The sequence below is a fragment of the Polyodon spathula genome, chromosome 4 (genome assembly GCF_017654505.1).
Source record: "Polyodon spathula isolate WHYD16114869_AA chromosome 4, ASM1765450v1, whole genome shotgun sequence".
NCBI classification, from domain to species: domain Eukaryota; kingdom Metazoa; phylum Chordata; class Actinopteri; order Acipenseriformes; family Polyodontidae; genus Polyodon; species Polyodon spathula.
Window position 1 is genome coordinate 52,789,358 of NC_054537.1, and position 15,808 is coordinate 52,805,165.

The 15,808-nt window shown below is 43.0% G+C and overlaps 1 protein-coding gene across 1 annotated transcript in view; it reads left to right on the forward strand.

Moving 5' to 3' along the window:
- The window catches only part of LOC121314626 (E3 ubiquitin-protein ligase TRIM71-like), a 75,876-nt gene extending 63,482 nt beyond the window's left edge, over positions 1-12,394 (forward strand). The window contains exons 3-4 of the mRNA XM_041248076.1: positions 7,822-7,956; positions 9,873-12,394. Coding sequence (XP_041104010.1) covers positions 7,822-7,956; positions 9,873-11,324 — 1,587 coding nt within the window. The 3' untranslated portion in view covers positions 11,325-12,394. The remainder of the gene's footprint in view (positions 1-7,821; positions 7,957-9,872) is intronic.
- The last annotated feature ends 3,414 nt before the right edge of the window (positions 12,395-15,808 follow it).

A 15,808-nucleotide genomic window follows, 5' to 3' on the forward strand; every position in this document is an offset into this window, starting at 1 on the left:
GCATAGTGACAAAGTGACACCTTGTACGCTGCATACTGAAATATCAACATAGAGAAACCTCATACACTGTATCCTGAACCGTATACACTACATAGTGAAATTGCATACGCTAAATAATTAAAAAAAAAAAAAAAAAAGATTACGTTATTTATTTATTTATTTTAGAACCACAGGCGTGTTGTGGATAGATGCCTTCCTCGGTGTGTATTCAAACAAAATGTATTACATTTGTATCTAGTTAATTAGTGGTTATTACAATTCATTAATTCTTAAAGGGGCTGTGGAAGGGTGGTGGGTAATTCACTGACACAGGAGACAGACAGGTGGATTTGGCAACACCGCACAGGTGCCCAGTTTTATTTTGGGGTGCTCTTTTTCTTTTAGCCCGCAGAGGGCGCTGTTGGTCCGTGGTCTGTTTACCAACGATGATAAACAGAACCACGGGAATACCAAGCGAGGGTACACAATACCGGCTCACTTGCCAGTGCTTCGAAACAATAATTCAAAACAGAAGGCACAAAGAAACAGGGAAAATAAAACAGTAACAAAACTACAAAGAAAAGGTGCTGCACTTGATAGCTATACCCTAGTCGCCGCTGCCAATGCAACCTGGATCACCGACCTACACTGCCGGCTAACTACCCTGCTCCATTACAATACTCCGCGGTCTGCCCAAGGGTTCCCCGCTCTCACAGTCTCGCTGTGAAACTCTGTTTCTTTTTCTCCCAGCTGATTCTCGGTCCTGGACCAGAGCTTCCGCACTCTTGGCGCGTCTAAATGGGCAGACCTGAGGAAACAACAGAGCATTAACTTATAGGTCTAACAATCTCCCCAAGACTCGCCTCTCAGCCATTCAGAGAGGGGGAAAGTCCACACACCCACTTTCCCACCTCCCCATGTCACTGCCATGACTCACAGGCGGTTGTTGGACGACTGCCACCCTCTTCCTGCAGCACTGTGAACACGCCAGCAGAGTCAGCACAGATCTCCCCCTGCTACATATCCTTCCCCTCAGAATGGCACCACCGGTTCATTCGAAAATCCTACACCCCATGCCTTCCCGAGAGAAAAAGTCTGCGTTTTGAGCAGCTTTCCTGCTTGGTGGACTACCCTGAAGGCATAGGGCTGCAAGGCCAAGTACCACCTTGTGAGTCTGGAGTTGCTATCTTTCATCCGGTGAAACCATGCTAATGGGGCATGATCTGTAACCAGGGTGAAGTGTCGCCCCTGGAGGTAGTACCGGAGTGACTCGACTGCCCATTTTACTGCGAGACACTCCTTCTCAATGGTGCTATAATTTTTCTCGCGGGGAAGGAGCTTCCTGCTGATGTACAGGACTGGGTGCTCGCTTCCCCGAACCCCCTGAGACAACACTGCCCTGAGACCTGTCTCTGACGCATCCGTCTGCAGGGTGAACCTCTTACCAAAATCCGGGCTGCATAGCACTGGCTTACTACACAGCCTCCGCTTCAAATACTGAACCATATTTGGGGCAGCCTTCCGGGTGAGGTCTGTCAAGGGAGCAGCGAGCGTAGCGAAGCTCGGGATGAACTTTCTATAATAGCCCGCTAGTCTCAAGAAAGAGCGCACTTGGGTTTTGATTGTAGGAACCGGCCAGTCAGCCAAGGTTTTCACCTTAGCAACCAGAGGTCTGATCTGGCCGCCCCCTACTCGATACCCCAAATACTCCGACTCACTCTTCCCAATGGCACACTTCCTTGGGTTAGCAGTGAGCCCCGCCTCCCGCAAGGATTGCAGCACCGCCGCTACCTTACACAGATGACTTGGCCAGTCCTCACTGTGGATAACCACATCATCTATGTAAGCAGCGGCGTACTGCTGATGGGGCTGCAAGATGCGATCCATCATCCGCTGGAAAGTGTCGGGTGCTCCGTGCAACCCAAAGGGCATGGTCCTAAATTGGTACAACCCGAAGGGAGTCGAAAAAGCCGTCCTCTCTCTAGATTCCGGGGTCAAGGGTATCTGCCAGTACCCCTTCGTTAAATCCAGTGTCGTCATAAAATGAGCTGTGCCTAGATGCTCCAGCAACTCATCTACCCGGGGCATCGGTTAAGCGTCAAATTTCAATTTCTTATTGATTCGTCTGAAATAAATGCAAAATCGAGTTGACCCGTCTGGCTTATCCACTAAAACTATCTGACTGTTCCGGTCACTTTGGGACTCTTCTATTACCCCCGGTCTCAGCATTTCGTCAATTTCTTCTTTTATTACCTGTCTTTTATGCTCAGGTACACTGTACGGCCTCTGGCGAACTAGCGACCCTGGCTCAATATCAGTGTGATGATGGGCTACTCGAGTCTGCCCCGGGACGGAAGAGAACACGTCAGGAAACTCCGCCACCAGACCGTGAGCCTAACATTTCTGCGTTGGTGTCAGATTCTCAGCAATCTGTACCAATCCTTTTCTTGCCAACACAGAAGATCAGGTCCCAGGTCCGTGATGTCATCTGCATGCACCACTAGCAACGCCTCTGGTTGCAACCAAGGCTTTAAGAGGTTGATATGATAAATGTTTCTCTCTCCGTCGCTCCAGCTGGCAGATCTCATAGTCCACCTTCCCAACCTGGCGTGTAACCTCAAAGGGTCCTTGCCACTTAGCCAAGAGTTTCGACTCAGAACTGGGTAATAAGAGAAGTACCTTATCCCCCAGCTGAAATGTGCGCAACCGGGCTCCTCGGTTATACTGTGTCTCCTGTCTGTGCTGTGCCTGCTGCAAATTGTCATGCGCCCATTTCCCAACAGACTCAAGACGCTTGCGCAGGTCCAACACATACCGGACGGTATTGGTCGAATTGTCCTGCTGCTCCTCCCACATCTCTCTGACCAGATCGAGCGCGCCCCGGGGTCTCCACCCATGCAGCAGCTCGAATGGTGAAAACCCCGTGGAAGCCTGGGGTACCTGATCGCAAAGAGAAGGGGAGGAATCAGCTGGTCCCAGTAACGCACATCACTACAAATAAACCTGCGCAACATGTTCTTAAGGGTCTTATTAAAGCGTTCCACCAGACCGTCGGTCTGAGGATGAAACACAGAGGTCCTAATGGTCTTAATTCCCAAAAGCTTACATGTTCCACGGATTAGCCAGGACATAAAATTGATGCCTTGATCGGTTAGTATCTCCTTGGGAATCCTCGCCCGGGAGAAAACCTTTACAAGCTCGTTGGCAACAGACTTAGTAGACATAGATCGAAGGGGAATAGCCTCTGGATAACAAGTAGCGTGTAACGATCACTCTGCACAACTGAGAAGCAGTTGTACTGTCCTCCCTAAGGAGAAACTACCGGACCAATATCTATAAATAATTAAGTCTGCAAGAGTGACAGACATCAAAAGCAGGAATGTCAGAGGTGTCAATTTCACGAACAAATAGTTTATTGTTGTAAACTATAATGTAATAAATGAAATATAATGCCAACAACTTATTGCAGATAACAGTTATTGGAAGGTACAGGTGAGTAAGAAAGTAGTGAATTAAACAAACATCCAAACAAACTAACACTAAAGCGAAATGAATGCGGTGTCCGGTGGGCCTCCAATAAACCCACACACACAAACACCACACCAATACAAAACAAACACACCGACAGGCAAAAGAGACAAAGGTAAATGAATAAGTATATGGGGAAAACAATTACAAAGACAGTTTTGATGGCAATGGATGATAAATAAAATTTAGGCCTAACAAGTCCAGTGAAGCAATGCACATGTAATCCAAAGTAACAAAAGAACAAACCAAAACTACAGGATCCAAAGTATCAAAGTAAAGCAGAAAAAACCAGCAAACAGAAAAGGAATAATCTCACCAAAATTAATGAAGTACTGAACAGAGTCCTGTACTGATGAGGATGGATGAAGGTTGATGAAAAAATAGCGATCATAGAAATGGTGAGTCTTTTGAGTAGTATCAGGTTGAGTGGCGAACAGCCATTTGAAAAATTTCCGGAGGATCTGGAACAAAAATGGAGACTGAACACCCTACCAAAAAACAAACCCTAAACATACCTTGAACAGCAACTAAACTTAAACAAGTAACAGTGTAAACAAAAAAGAAAGGTTTAGACAAAGTACACAATTTTGAAAAGAGTAAATGGATGCACCAGTAGTTATCTAAATTAGTTAAAGTTACTCTGTTAATTAAGTAATATGCTGTTTGTAAATTGACTCCTCAAGAGAAAGTAGAGTCCTCCTTGGCCTAGCCAGCAAACTTTAATACCAGTACTGGTTTCCAAGGAGCTCTGAGATTGGAGGAGTGGATATCTGAATGAGCCAATGGGGGGAGAGGAAGAACAGAGGGTGAAAGCAAGGAACTATGGGAAATTGAGTTTAACCTGGCCAGGCTACTGTCCCTAATTAAAGGGACAGGTGGGTGAAACTTACACCCACATATGTAGCAACAGTGCTACAAGCGTAATCCAGAATGATGAGTAGGTGAGTGTATCCTGCCGCGCTCCTCTCCAGTGGCCCAACTATGTCCATCCCAATACGCTCAAACGGAGCTTCCACTAGGGGCAAAGGCACCAGTGGGGCTCGTGGAACGGCTCTAGGGCTGGCCTTTTGACATTCCCCACAACGCTCACAAAACCGCTTGACATCGCCATCCAGCCCCAGCCAGAAGAACCGTGACACAAGCCTTGCTTTAGTTTTATCCCTTCCCAAATGACCAGACAGGAGAATAGCGTGAGCCAGCTGCAACAAATCCTCCTTAAAGGGCTGAGGAATGAACAACTGATGACGCACTTCACCGGTCTGGGGTAATTTATCAACACGGTACAGTAGGTCTCGATCAATTTCAAAGTGGGGTTACGTGGCGGCACGTCTGGGCTCGACCACACGACCACGGCCAATAGTCATACACACATTGATCTTGGGATAGGAGCGGACATCCCCATGAATACATTTAGTATGCACCCGTCCCAATATACGTTTATGCCCCGGTGAGATTAGGCTCTCCTGTACTAGAGACTGACCACACCCTGAATCCAGGAGAGCCTGGGTTTTTGTACCATCCACTGTCACAGGAATAACAAAACCCGTGTGCTGAAGTGACTGAGGTAATTGAACGCCCACCTCCCTGCACGTCCAACACCTTGGTGGGCTGGTTTCTCTCCCCGAAGTTTTGGCAACAGGGGGAAACACTGGAGCCATAAAAAGGGCTCACCGATAAGGCGTCCGCGTGAGACCCCGGTCCGACACTGCAGCAGCCTGTGGGTATCCCCACCCTGCCCCAGTTCCCGGGCCGGGAGCTCCCTCCGACACCCACCCCCCCCCCAAATCCTTGACTACCCCTTCCCCGCAGTCCCTCTCCGGGGCCAGTTGAGGGGACGATCCAGTAGCCACACTCCTCCCCAGCAGTTTCGCAGGCGTTGGCTCCGCTGCCTGGTACTGCTCGGCTAGTTCGACCGCCTGGTCCAGCATATCTGGTGCCTGTCGCTGGACCCACTGCCGAGGTCCTGGTGCTAGACATTCCAGGAAGCGCTCCACCACGATCATCTCCACCACCCTGGCTTTGGTGTTCCCGTCTGGGTTCAACCAACCCAGGGCGTAATCCTTCAAGCGGTGGGCAATGGCTCGTGGGTGCTCCCCTGCCGCAAACTGCTCCTCCTGGAATTTCTTCCCATACCTCTCTGGTGTGGCCCCCACGCGATTAAGGATGACAGTTATCAGCATGGGGTAGTCCATCATCTGCTCCGTGGACAGCGTTTTCGCTGCTGCTTGTGCCTCTCCTGTGAGCTGAGGCAGCAGGTAGATAGCTGCTGGATCCCACCCGGCCAAGGTCGCCATGGCCTCAAACACCTCTAAATAGGCTTCGGGTCGATCCTCGGCCGTCTTTTTTGTGGGGCGTTGTAACTGGGGGTCTGGAGCTGCTGGTCTAGCCGCCCCCTGCAATGCCGCGGTGAGCGTCTGGCGCAGGAGGTCCATCATCTCCGCAAACTGGGTAGCATCCATTGCTTGTCTGCTCCTTCTGTGGATGCACTGTTTGGGGCAATGCCAGTGAATCCCACGCTGACACCACGTGTGGAAGGCTGGTGGGTAATTCAATGACACAGGAGACAGACAGGTGGATTTGACAACACCGCACAGGTGCCCAGTTTTATTTTGGGATGCTCTTTTTCTTATAGCCCACAGAGGGCGCTGTTGGTCCATGGTTTGCTTATCAACGATGGTAAACAGAACCACGGGAATACCAAGCGAGGGTACACAATACCGGCGCACTTGCCGGTGCTTTGAAACAATAATTCCAAACAAAAGGCACAAAGAAACAGGGAAAATAAAGCAGTAACAAAACTACAAAGAAAAGGTGCTGCACTTGATAACTATACCCTAGTCGCTTCTCACTGTCTCGCTGTGAAACTCTGTTTCTTTTTACACAATGTTGTTTTTTTCTGACCATGTGAACGAAAAGACACACATTTGCCCGTTTTCCCATTGGAAATAGTGATATTTTGAAATATCACTGTCCTGGTCACAAAAGCAAAGTTTGTGGGGAATAATAGCCATTTTCTATACTTTTGAGCCATAAGCAATTAGGAAATAACACTTACTACCCAGGAACAAAAAAAAAAAAAACTCTCGGCGCTTCTAAATGGGCAGACCTGAGGAAACAACAGAGCGTTAACTTATAGGGCTAACAATCTTCCTAAGACTCGCCTTTCAGCCATTCAGTGAGGGGGAAAGTCCACACACCCACTTTCCCACCTCCCCGTGTCACTGCCATGACTCACAGGCGGTTGTTGGATGACTGCCGCCCTCTTTCTGCAGCACTGTGAACACGCCAGCAGAGTCAGCACAGATCTCCCCCTGCTACACGGGCATACTAAACATTACAATACAACAGTTGTTTCTCAATGACTTCTGATACAGTTAATTATTTTTGCAGCAATACTAACGAAAGTCCTCATTTAAACCTTCTCGAGATTCAGTTTGAAGCATATGTATCCATTTTGCTTCTTTTTGTAACAGTATTTTATCAAGATCACCACCCCTTCTTGGATTCTTAACCAATTCAATACCCATCAATCTAACATGCCATTTGGTTAAAATGTCTCGCTACCGGTGATTTAGGGCAATGATTCCTTATAGCACTTTTATGTTCACAAATTCTCTATTTGTTTTACCCACGTAACACAGTCAACATGGGTGTCACGCTGCTGAACAAACTGAATTGACCCAAAACACCACTTAATGAAAATACGGCAGAGCTTTATTTAACAGAGTGTTCATAGAGCACAGGTTACAATCCACATATACATAAGTGCTGTGAGGAGTTCAACACAGAGGAATGACACTTGTTTGACAGCTTTTTGTGCCTGTAACTTTCAATCATTTGATGAGGATGATCCCAGGTGTTCCTCTAAATTAATAGACATAGCCATAGGCAACCTAGGAGAATCTTGAAAGTCCACTTTTAAATCACTTAAGAAAATGTGCCAACAAGAATTAGCAATCAATTTCATGCTCATACTGGCAAACCTGCCAAACGAGTGTTGTTCCTATGTGTTGGATTTGTTGGATTTGTTGGATTTGTTCACATTTCAGAACTCTGTACCAGTATATTTTTTTTTTTACACCAGGTACCCATTAACTACAAAGGCAGCTAGTTTGACATACCTCTACAAGACACTGCGTTATACCATTTAATGCTGTGCTGCCAAATGTCGTTCAAGTCTGAATGTCTGCGCCCAAATAGTAAATTATAATAGTATTAATAACTAATAGTTTTGTATGTTTTTTTTTCTTGTATTACAAAACAAAATGTAATTTGTCTTCGCCATTAAGACCAGTTATTTATCTTGTGTTTCAGCTGAGTATTGAGAAGGCTCAAGCTATAGCCGAACAGGTTGAGATAAAGGCCAAGGTTGTGCAAACCGAGGTGAAAGCTGTCACTTTGAGACATAAGAAGGCCCTGGAGGAACGAGAATGTGAGCTGCTCTGGAAGGTAAAAGCAACGAGGAACGTGGATTAATTTGGATTAAGAATTGCATAAGATTCTGGATACACACACACACGTAGGCACATCTTATTTCCCCCCTGCCACGCTGCTTAAGATGCAAAGATACTGAGCAGGATTTACTACTGCAGAATGTTTACATTTATTTTTCACTCAATTGTACCTCCTCAATTCCTGTGTTGTGCATTTTTTGCAGAGGATTTACATTTCACTGTATTGGCGGTTTAATAAAAATAATGTCAATATTTTAAATCTGTCACTTATAGCCTGTATAAATTGTGCTTTCTCTGACATACAAAGTTCTACGTGTTAAGTGATTAACAGTTCTGTAACCATTGCCTACCATGTGTCTAGTAATAACAGAGCGGGCCAAGCAGCCATCGAATCAAAAATATGTGTTACATAAAGTCCCTAATAGGCTTCCTTTAAAATTAAAACTATTCATATAGCATGATGTTCATAAATATATAAACAGAGATAACTGGTGAGTATTCTGGGCAGCAGGGCTGGTTAAGTGGGAATTAGGCAGGAAACGCAAGCTATCACTTTAAAAACCTTGGCAGTGTCAACTTCACAGGTGTACTGTGGTCCATTGCAAATGCAAACATGAATGTTTTAGTAACACCAGAAAAAAACTAAACTAATGAATGAAATAAAATGCCTTGCAATCACGTGATCTCGCTTATCTGACTATTTAAAACATGTATTCAAAATGGAAGATACATATATGTACAGTTGGTAGTTGGATGCAGTTGAAATACACACTGTACAGTGGTAATAAGCAGTCAGGAGGTGGGAGGCTTGATTTTCATATAAAGCTGCTACATAAACACCATACTCAAAACATAAATAAAATACTGAGAATCTCATTCAAATCTTGTCATAATGCATACCTTCATATAAACCACAATGCAGTGTGCCAATAGATAGTGTTACTGCGAGAGGACACACCATGGAACGTGTTCCTTATTAAATTGTTCTTTTAATTTAATGTTTCTGTACCCAGATGTGTGTTGTGTGTGCATAGACTGCCTCTCAAGGCCAGACTGTTCTGGCTCCCTACACAGTTTACATTAGTTTAGTTCATAAATGTGTTCTTTGATGTTGGGTGCTGCCTTGTTACAGCGGACGATAAGGTGAAAAACTATTCAAAATATGTAAAAAAATAAATAAATAAATAAATAAATTATGAGACATATTCATCATATCACTTATTCCACTTGAAACCAGTTTTCAAAGATGGCTGGTAATGTCAATGTTCAGTATCTAAAATGTATTTATGGAAATCTTTGTTACAATGTTTTAAAGGTGTGAGGTAAGGATTGTCCACAAGAAAATAGTTCCCCACTGCAGGGAACACCACCCATTTTAACTCAGTTGTGAGCATAGGTTACAAGCAGGGAGCAGAAAGGAGAGATCCACTGCTAATCAGGTAGTCAGAAGACTTTGTCTTAAAGGTTTTTTAAATGTCAGGAGCAGGACTTAGAATTTAATTTGACACTCAATAGGTAGCCATTAAAGGGAACTTTTACCCTTTCACTCTTTAGAAAATGCTGTAATGAAATTTTCCCTGTAGAAGTAACAGCTGAGAGCCATTTTTATAAATCTTGAAGCTTTGGTAGGATCAACAGAGGTTAAATCTACAGATTATAAATTAAACAACATGCTGCATCTTGATTACAATATGAAACATATATTAATATCATTAGTTAGCAATTGAAAGAAAGATTTCCACGTAATAATGGTAGCGTATTTATACTTCAATGATTGGTCCTGATACTCAGTCATCACTATGGGGTTGCCAACTGGTGACTTTGCTGATAAGGTTTTTTTTGGAGCTGACATGGTTGTGCCTCATGTTAGTTTAATCTGATCGCCATGCCCTTTTTTTTTTTTTTGCCCAGGTGGAGAAGATTCGCCAGGTGAAAACCAAGTCCCTCTATCTGCAGGTGGAGAAACTGCACCAGAACCTCAACAAGCTGGACAGCACCATCAATGTGGTTCAGCAGGTGATAGAGGAGGGCAGGAACATGGACATCCTGCTGGCCCGGGAACGCATGCTCACCCAGATCCAGGAGCTCAAGGCTCTGCGGGGTGTCCTGCAGCCACTGGAGGACGACCGCATCATGTTTACCCCACCTGACCAGACGCTCTTTATTGCACTCAAGTCAATGGGGCTGATCAGCAGCGGGGCCTTTGCCCCAGTGACCAAAGCAACTGGCGAGGGGTTAAAGAGGGCTCTGCAGGGCAAGATGGCGTCCTTCACGGTGGTGGGCTACGATCACGATGGTGAGCCCAGACTCTCTGGCGGGGATGTCATCTCTGCAGTGGTCATGGGCCCAGCCGGCAACCTGTTTCGGGCAGAGGTGACTGACCATCAGAGTGGCACCTACACTGTTAACTACCTACCCAAGCAAGAGGGCGAGCACCTTATCTCGGTTCTCATTTGCAACCAGCACATCGAGGGCAGCCCATTCAAGGTACTGGTCAAATCTGGTCGCAGCTATGGGGTGGTGGGGCTGCCGGTGGCTTCGTTTGGAGGCGAGGGAGACGGAGATGGCAAGCTATGTCGGCCCTGGGGCGTTTGTGTGGACAAGGAAGGTTATTTTGTGGTGGCCGATCGCAGCAACAACCGCGTCCAGATCTTCAAGCCCTGTGGTGACTTCCATCACAAGTTTGGGACTCTGGGCTCAAGACCTGGCCAGTTTGACCGACCTGCTGGCGTAGTCTGTGACAACCAAAGGAGAATTATTGTGGCTGACAAGGACAATCACCGCATTCAGGTCTTTACATTTGAGGGACAGTTTCTCCTGAAGTTTGGGGAGAAGGGCACCAAGAATGGGCAGTTCAACTACCCCTGGGATGTTGCTGTCAACCCTCAGGGGAAGATTCTTGTCTCTGACACCCGCAACCACCGCATCCAGCTGTTCGGGCCTGACGGAGCCTTTCTGAATAAATATGGCTTTGAGGGTGCCCTCTGGAAGCACTTTGACTCTCCCAGGGGAGTGGCTTTCAACCATGAGGGCCACCTAGTGGTGACAGACTTCAACAATCACCGGCTGCTTGTCATCAGGCCCGACTGCCAGTCTGCCCGCTTTCTGGGTTCAGAGGGCACGGGCAATGGGCAGTTCCTGCGGCCGCAGGGGGTGGCTGTGGACCAGGAGGGGCGCATTGTGGTTTCTGACTCCCGGAACCACAGGGTCCAGGTCTTCGAATCCAATGGCAATTTCTTATGCAAGTTCGGGACTCAGGGTAATGGCTTCGGGCAGATGGACCGCCCATCGGGTATAGCCATTACTCCTGACGGAATGATTGTGGTTGTTGACTTTGGAAACAATCGAATCCTAGTGTTCTGAAAACCTGTTTCTGTTTTGTAATGTATAAAAGGAGAGAGAGAGAAAAAAGATATTTTAAGATACACAGCATTGTTTGATGGGGGCAGTCATTTAAGCAAGGTTTGCTGTAGGTTTAAACTGGTGTTCCACTGAGGGATATGGCACTCCATTGGTCCGAACTACTGACGATCTTGTTGATGTTCTCTATAGCAGTTGAATGTTTTATAGTGAATTGGGGGAGTTTTCTCAGGTGAAACTAGAGAACAGTTGACTAGAAGCAGTCAAATGATTTTAATAAAGCAGAATGGAGTGGTCTTGGACCTATTTGTCGCATGTAGGCCCTGTGGTGATAGCTCATAGAAACATAATTTGAGAATATACTTTACTCTCCAGCTTAAATGACAGCATAATATAAAGATGTGATTATTTTATTATCAGGTATAGAAAAAGCAGCAGTGAGACTCTTTGCCAAACTGCTTAGCTGCTGGAGCACCATCATCTGTAAGCTTGACTAGCCATGCCCTTCACGTTTATCTTAAACTCTCTTTTGCTAATCATCTCAGGGAATTTCTTTGCATTCTTATTATATTTTACACTCTGCATCATACCTACCTCATCTTGTTCAAATATGAATGTACTTGTGTTTGTTGTGCAGAGGTTTAGTCCGTGAAGTTTTATAAGAAAAACATGTCTACCTCAATGTTTTGTTTTTTTATTATTATTATTTAAGAGAGAAGAAAAGAAACAAGGTGTGCTTTGTATGTGTACCGCTCGCACACATTTTCTAAATCTACTGTACACATTCAGAATACTCAGTGTTGCTGAGACAATGTTAAGATACACACGTTACATCTTAATTATAGCAAGTGTGGAGACATTTTGATTAATATGGTTTTGGTTTTGTGTTTACTCCCAAAAGATGATAACACTTGGTTACTGTGGCAAGTCAGCTTCATACCTGAATGAGACTTTTATCACAGAGTCTGTTCTGTGACTTGCAAATACCCCCTCCCCCCATCCTTTGAATGTAATGCCCTGACTATGGCAGAGGGTAAGTATTATGACTTAAGATCTAATTTGCTATACAGTGTTTGTTTGTTTTTTTACATTGTATAGCCCATATATAGATGGAGAGAGAGATTAGTTAGTGAAGAATTGTGGAATAGCCACATCTCAGAGGCAAAGCAAAGAAAATCTAAAACTCAGACGTTCCTGCCTTGTACTAGGAACCGCCAAAATTTAAACAAAATAAAAAAAAAGTTTAAATTTTTTTTTTAAAAAAGTAAATAGAAAATAATCAGCATTGAATGTAACATACACTATAATTAATGATTTGTCTTGGGTTCCTTTATGGGTCATACATAGCCTTAGCTTTATTTTCACTTCTGCTGGTAGTGGATAAGGCAAGCTGTAAAATTATATTTAAAGGGATGAAAGTGTGAATTCCAAGTATAGGGTGTTGTTGAACTGGCATAAGTAGGTTTCAAAGACTAAAGAGCCTTAAGAATTTGTTTGTTTTTTTCCCTCTAACGGCATGCTTTGTGTTCACGATCTTAGGATTAAATCCATAAATTGTTGAATTGTGGAGCCAGTTGCTATTTGTAAAAGGTATTTTGATGTAGGTAGCCCTTGCTACTGGACCTGTCTTTTGAATATACAGGTCTATCTCCTTTATATAGGAGATATCATTAACTGATCAGAACTGATCATTACAACCTAGAACATTTACAAGCATTATCACAGGACGAGGTTAAAATAAAATAATGTATCTGTTGAGCACTGCCATCTGTCAGCTTCTGTAGAAACCAAAGATTTTAGAAAGTTTTCAGGCTAATTTGAATGTAGTTAATTATGGCTATCCACCTTGAAGACCTTATTCATAACACATTTGTATACAGAAAAGCATTAAAAAAGGAATACATGATCATTGCCACAAGATAAATATGTCAACTACTAAGGAGCACTGCTGGTTGAATTGCTGTCTGGAGTTATTTAATTTTTAATTTAGATGGGATCTTATAAACCTAGATGATCAGTATAAATCCTAATCATGTTTTTTCACTGTTCATTGCCACTTTAGTCAGAAGTATATACCCAGTCTCTCCATATAAATCATATATGATTACAAACTAGAAAACACACTAAAGGAACTTGCATTGGTTGATTTGAGTATTTTTTTAAACCATGTTTCACAAAAGGGTCCTGGTTTAATGATAAACAAAGGTATTTAGATTAAACACTATTTCTATTACATTGAACCAACCCCATTTTTTTAATGGTGTTAGTGAAGTGATAGAGTTAACATTACATTGCAAGCTGATATTCCCTAAAATATATGTAGGCATTGCCAAGTATTCACAGTTCTGTCCCATTTATTGGTTGAAGAAGGTCCAGGAATATTGTTGTAGACCAGATTAAAATCTCTGAAAATAGAGAAACAATCCTGATCTCTTGTCCACCCACCCCCAGCTTCATGTGTGATGTCTGACTGCATTCCTGCTTAACACTTAGTTTTCAAAGTGGTAATATAGATTGTATTTGCTTAGTTTCAGTGAAGGGCAAGTATTTCCTGACTAGCCTGCTATAGAGTACTATAGAACAGCCCATTGTTGACACCCTCGGTTAGAGTGCCATTTATAGGTCTTTGCATACCCTTATTATGTTTAGGCCAGTCAAACAACAACTGAATGGGTCCCCTAATCTAAAGACGGCCGTCCCTCTCACCTGAGTGTTATTCCTCAATAAAACTTAGCTTTTTAATCTTTGTAACTAAGTGAAAGGGACTGTATCCTCTGTTGTAGCCTGCTATAGTTTAAATATAAATGTCAATCAGTCGCTTCATGTCTGCATTTCAATAGGATTTGATTCAGTTTAAGCTGAGCTGAAGAAGCTTTTTTGAAACATATCTCCTACCCTTTTAGAACCAGACATTTCATAAAAATCAACCACTGGGATTGTCTTCATCAAGTGTTGTTTTTCTGACTCTGCACACAGATTCCTTTTTAAAACTACTTTTAACAAATGCAAAACAACTGTTCAAAGTCTGCTGCTATAGATTCTGTATGCTTTTTTGACATCTTATTGTTGCTTGGTTTTGGATTGAGATCTGTCTACAAATGGTTAGGAGTAAATAGAATAAACACCACTTCAACTTCAAAACACACTTTCAGTGGATGCAGTCCCTTAAGTAAACACTTGTATAGTCAACCTTTTTGATTGTGCCTTTAAATATATCAGGAAAATAGATCAGCAGCGGTCTGAAAGTTGTGCCAAAAAGGGATTTATAGTCTTGTGTGTACGAAGGACAGTATGTGAATTAAGTTTTACAAACAAATAAGAAACACTGGCACTTAAAAAAATAATCTGTCACATAATGTATACAACAGTTTAGTCATATGAATTTTCTACATCATTTGCAAGCTTTTCATTTTAGTGCGACTAACCTTTACCTCAATATAATTATTTTAGAAACTAGCTTTACTAAAAGAGTAAAAAAGAAAATAAGAATGAAACTCTTTTTACATTTTAAAATCACTCCTACCAAAAAAAAGATGTTTTCAAAGTAATTGGCACATTTTGAAAAGGGCAAGGCTGCTGCTTTGTTTAGGTTTGAACAAACCTTGTACATAAATTATATTTTGTTTTCAGTGTTAGTATGATTTTAATGTGCTAACATCTTTGTGTCTGTTTAAGTTAGAGTTTTGTCTCTCTTTAAGATCTTTAGGTCTTTACTATAAAAAATATGTTTTAATTAGTGCATGCTTTAAAAAGGCTGAGTAGAAAAGAACTGTTGAGATTGATATTAAAAATGTATCAATAATAATAATAATAATGCTTTATCAGAGTGTTTGGCGGGATGCAGTAGGTGACTTTGAGATTGCAATTTATTTTGAAAACATTTTTTAAAGCTTGACAACCCTTGGTAACAGCTTGGTAATTTATAAATTTATGGTACTGTCCTGTTTGTGGGTACTTGCCACTTAAGTTAATTTAGTCCTCCAAAGAGTGCAGAAGTAACCCTCATGCTTTATATTCACAGAACACATTCCTGTGAGCTGTGGTTAATTGAGGTGATGGTTATTCTGTGTCTGCACATTCAACAGCAGTGATCTGTTTCCATGTTGGTGTAAAGTGTGTTATTTGCAGCATACAGAAGTGATATGTTTGGTGCACAAATTTTGGTTCGATATGTTGATGCATCAGTGCTTAAATAATGTGTGGAAAGCACTGTATATTTGCATCTAATAGCTAGCTATAAGCAGGTTAAAAGGAAGTCATTTATTTATTTTCATCTCAGCCAAAGTGGGTGACAGACAGACTGGACCAAAGATGAAATGAGCTTGATTGATATATATTAGTTTAGGTAAAACAACTGGAATTTAGGAAACTGTAAACAGGGTGTCTGTTTTGGCATAGCTGGGCATTACTGTGGTATATTTTGATTGGGTTACCGATTTACTGTTGTACGGGTTACTAGCCAGTTTTCCGTCTTTTTGCTTTACCTC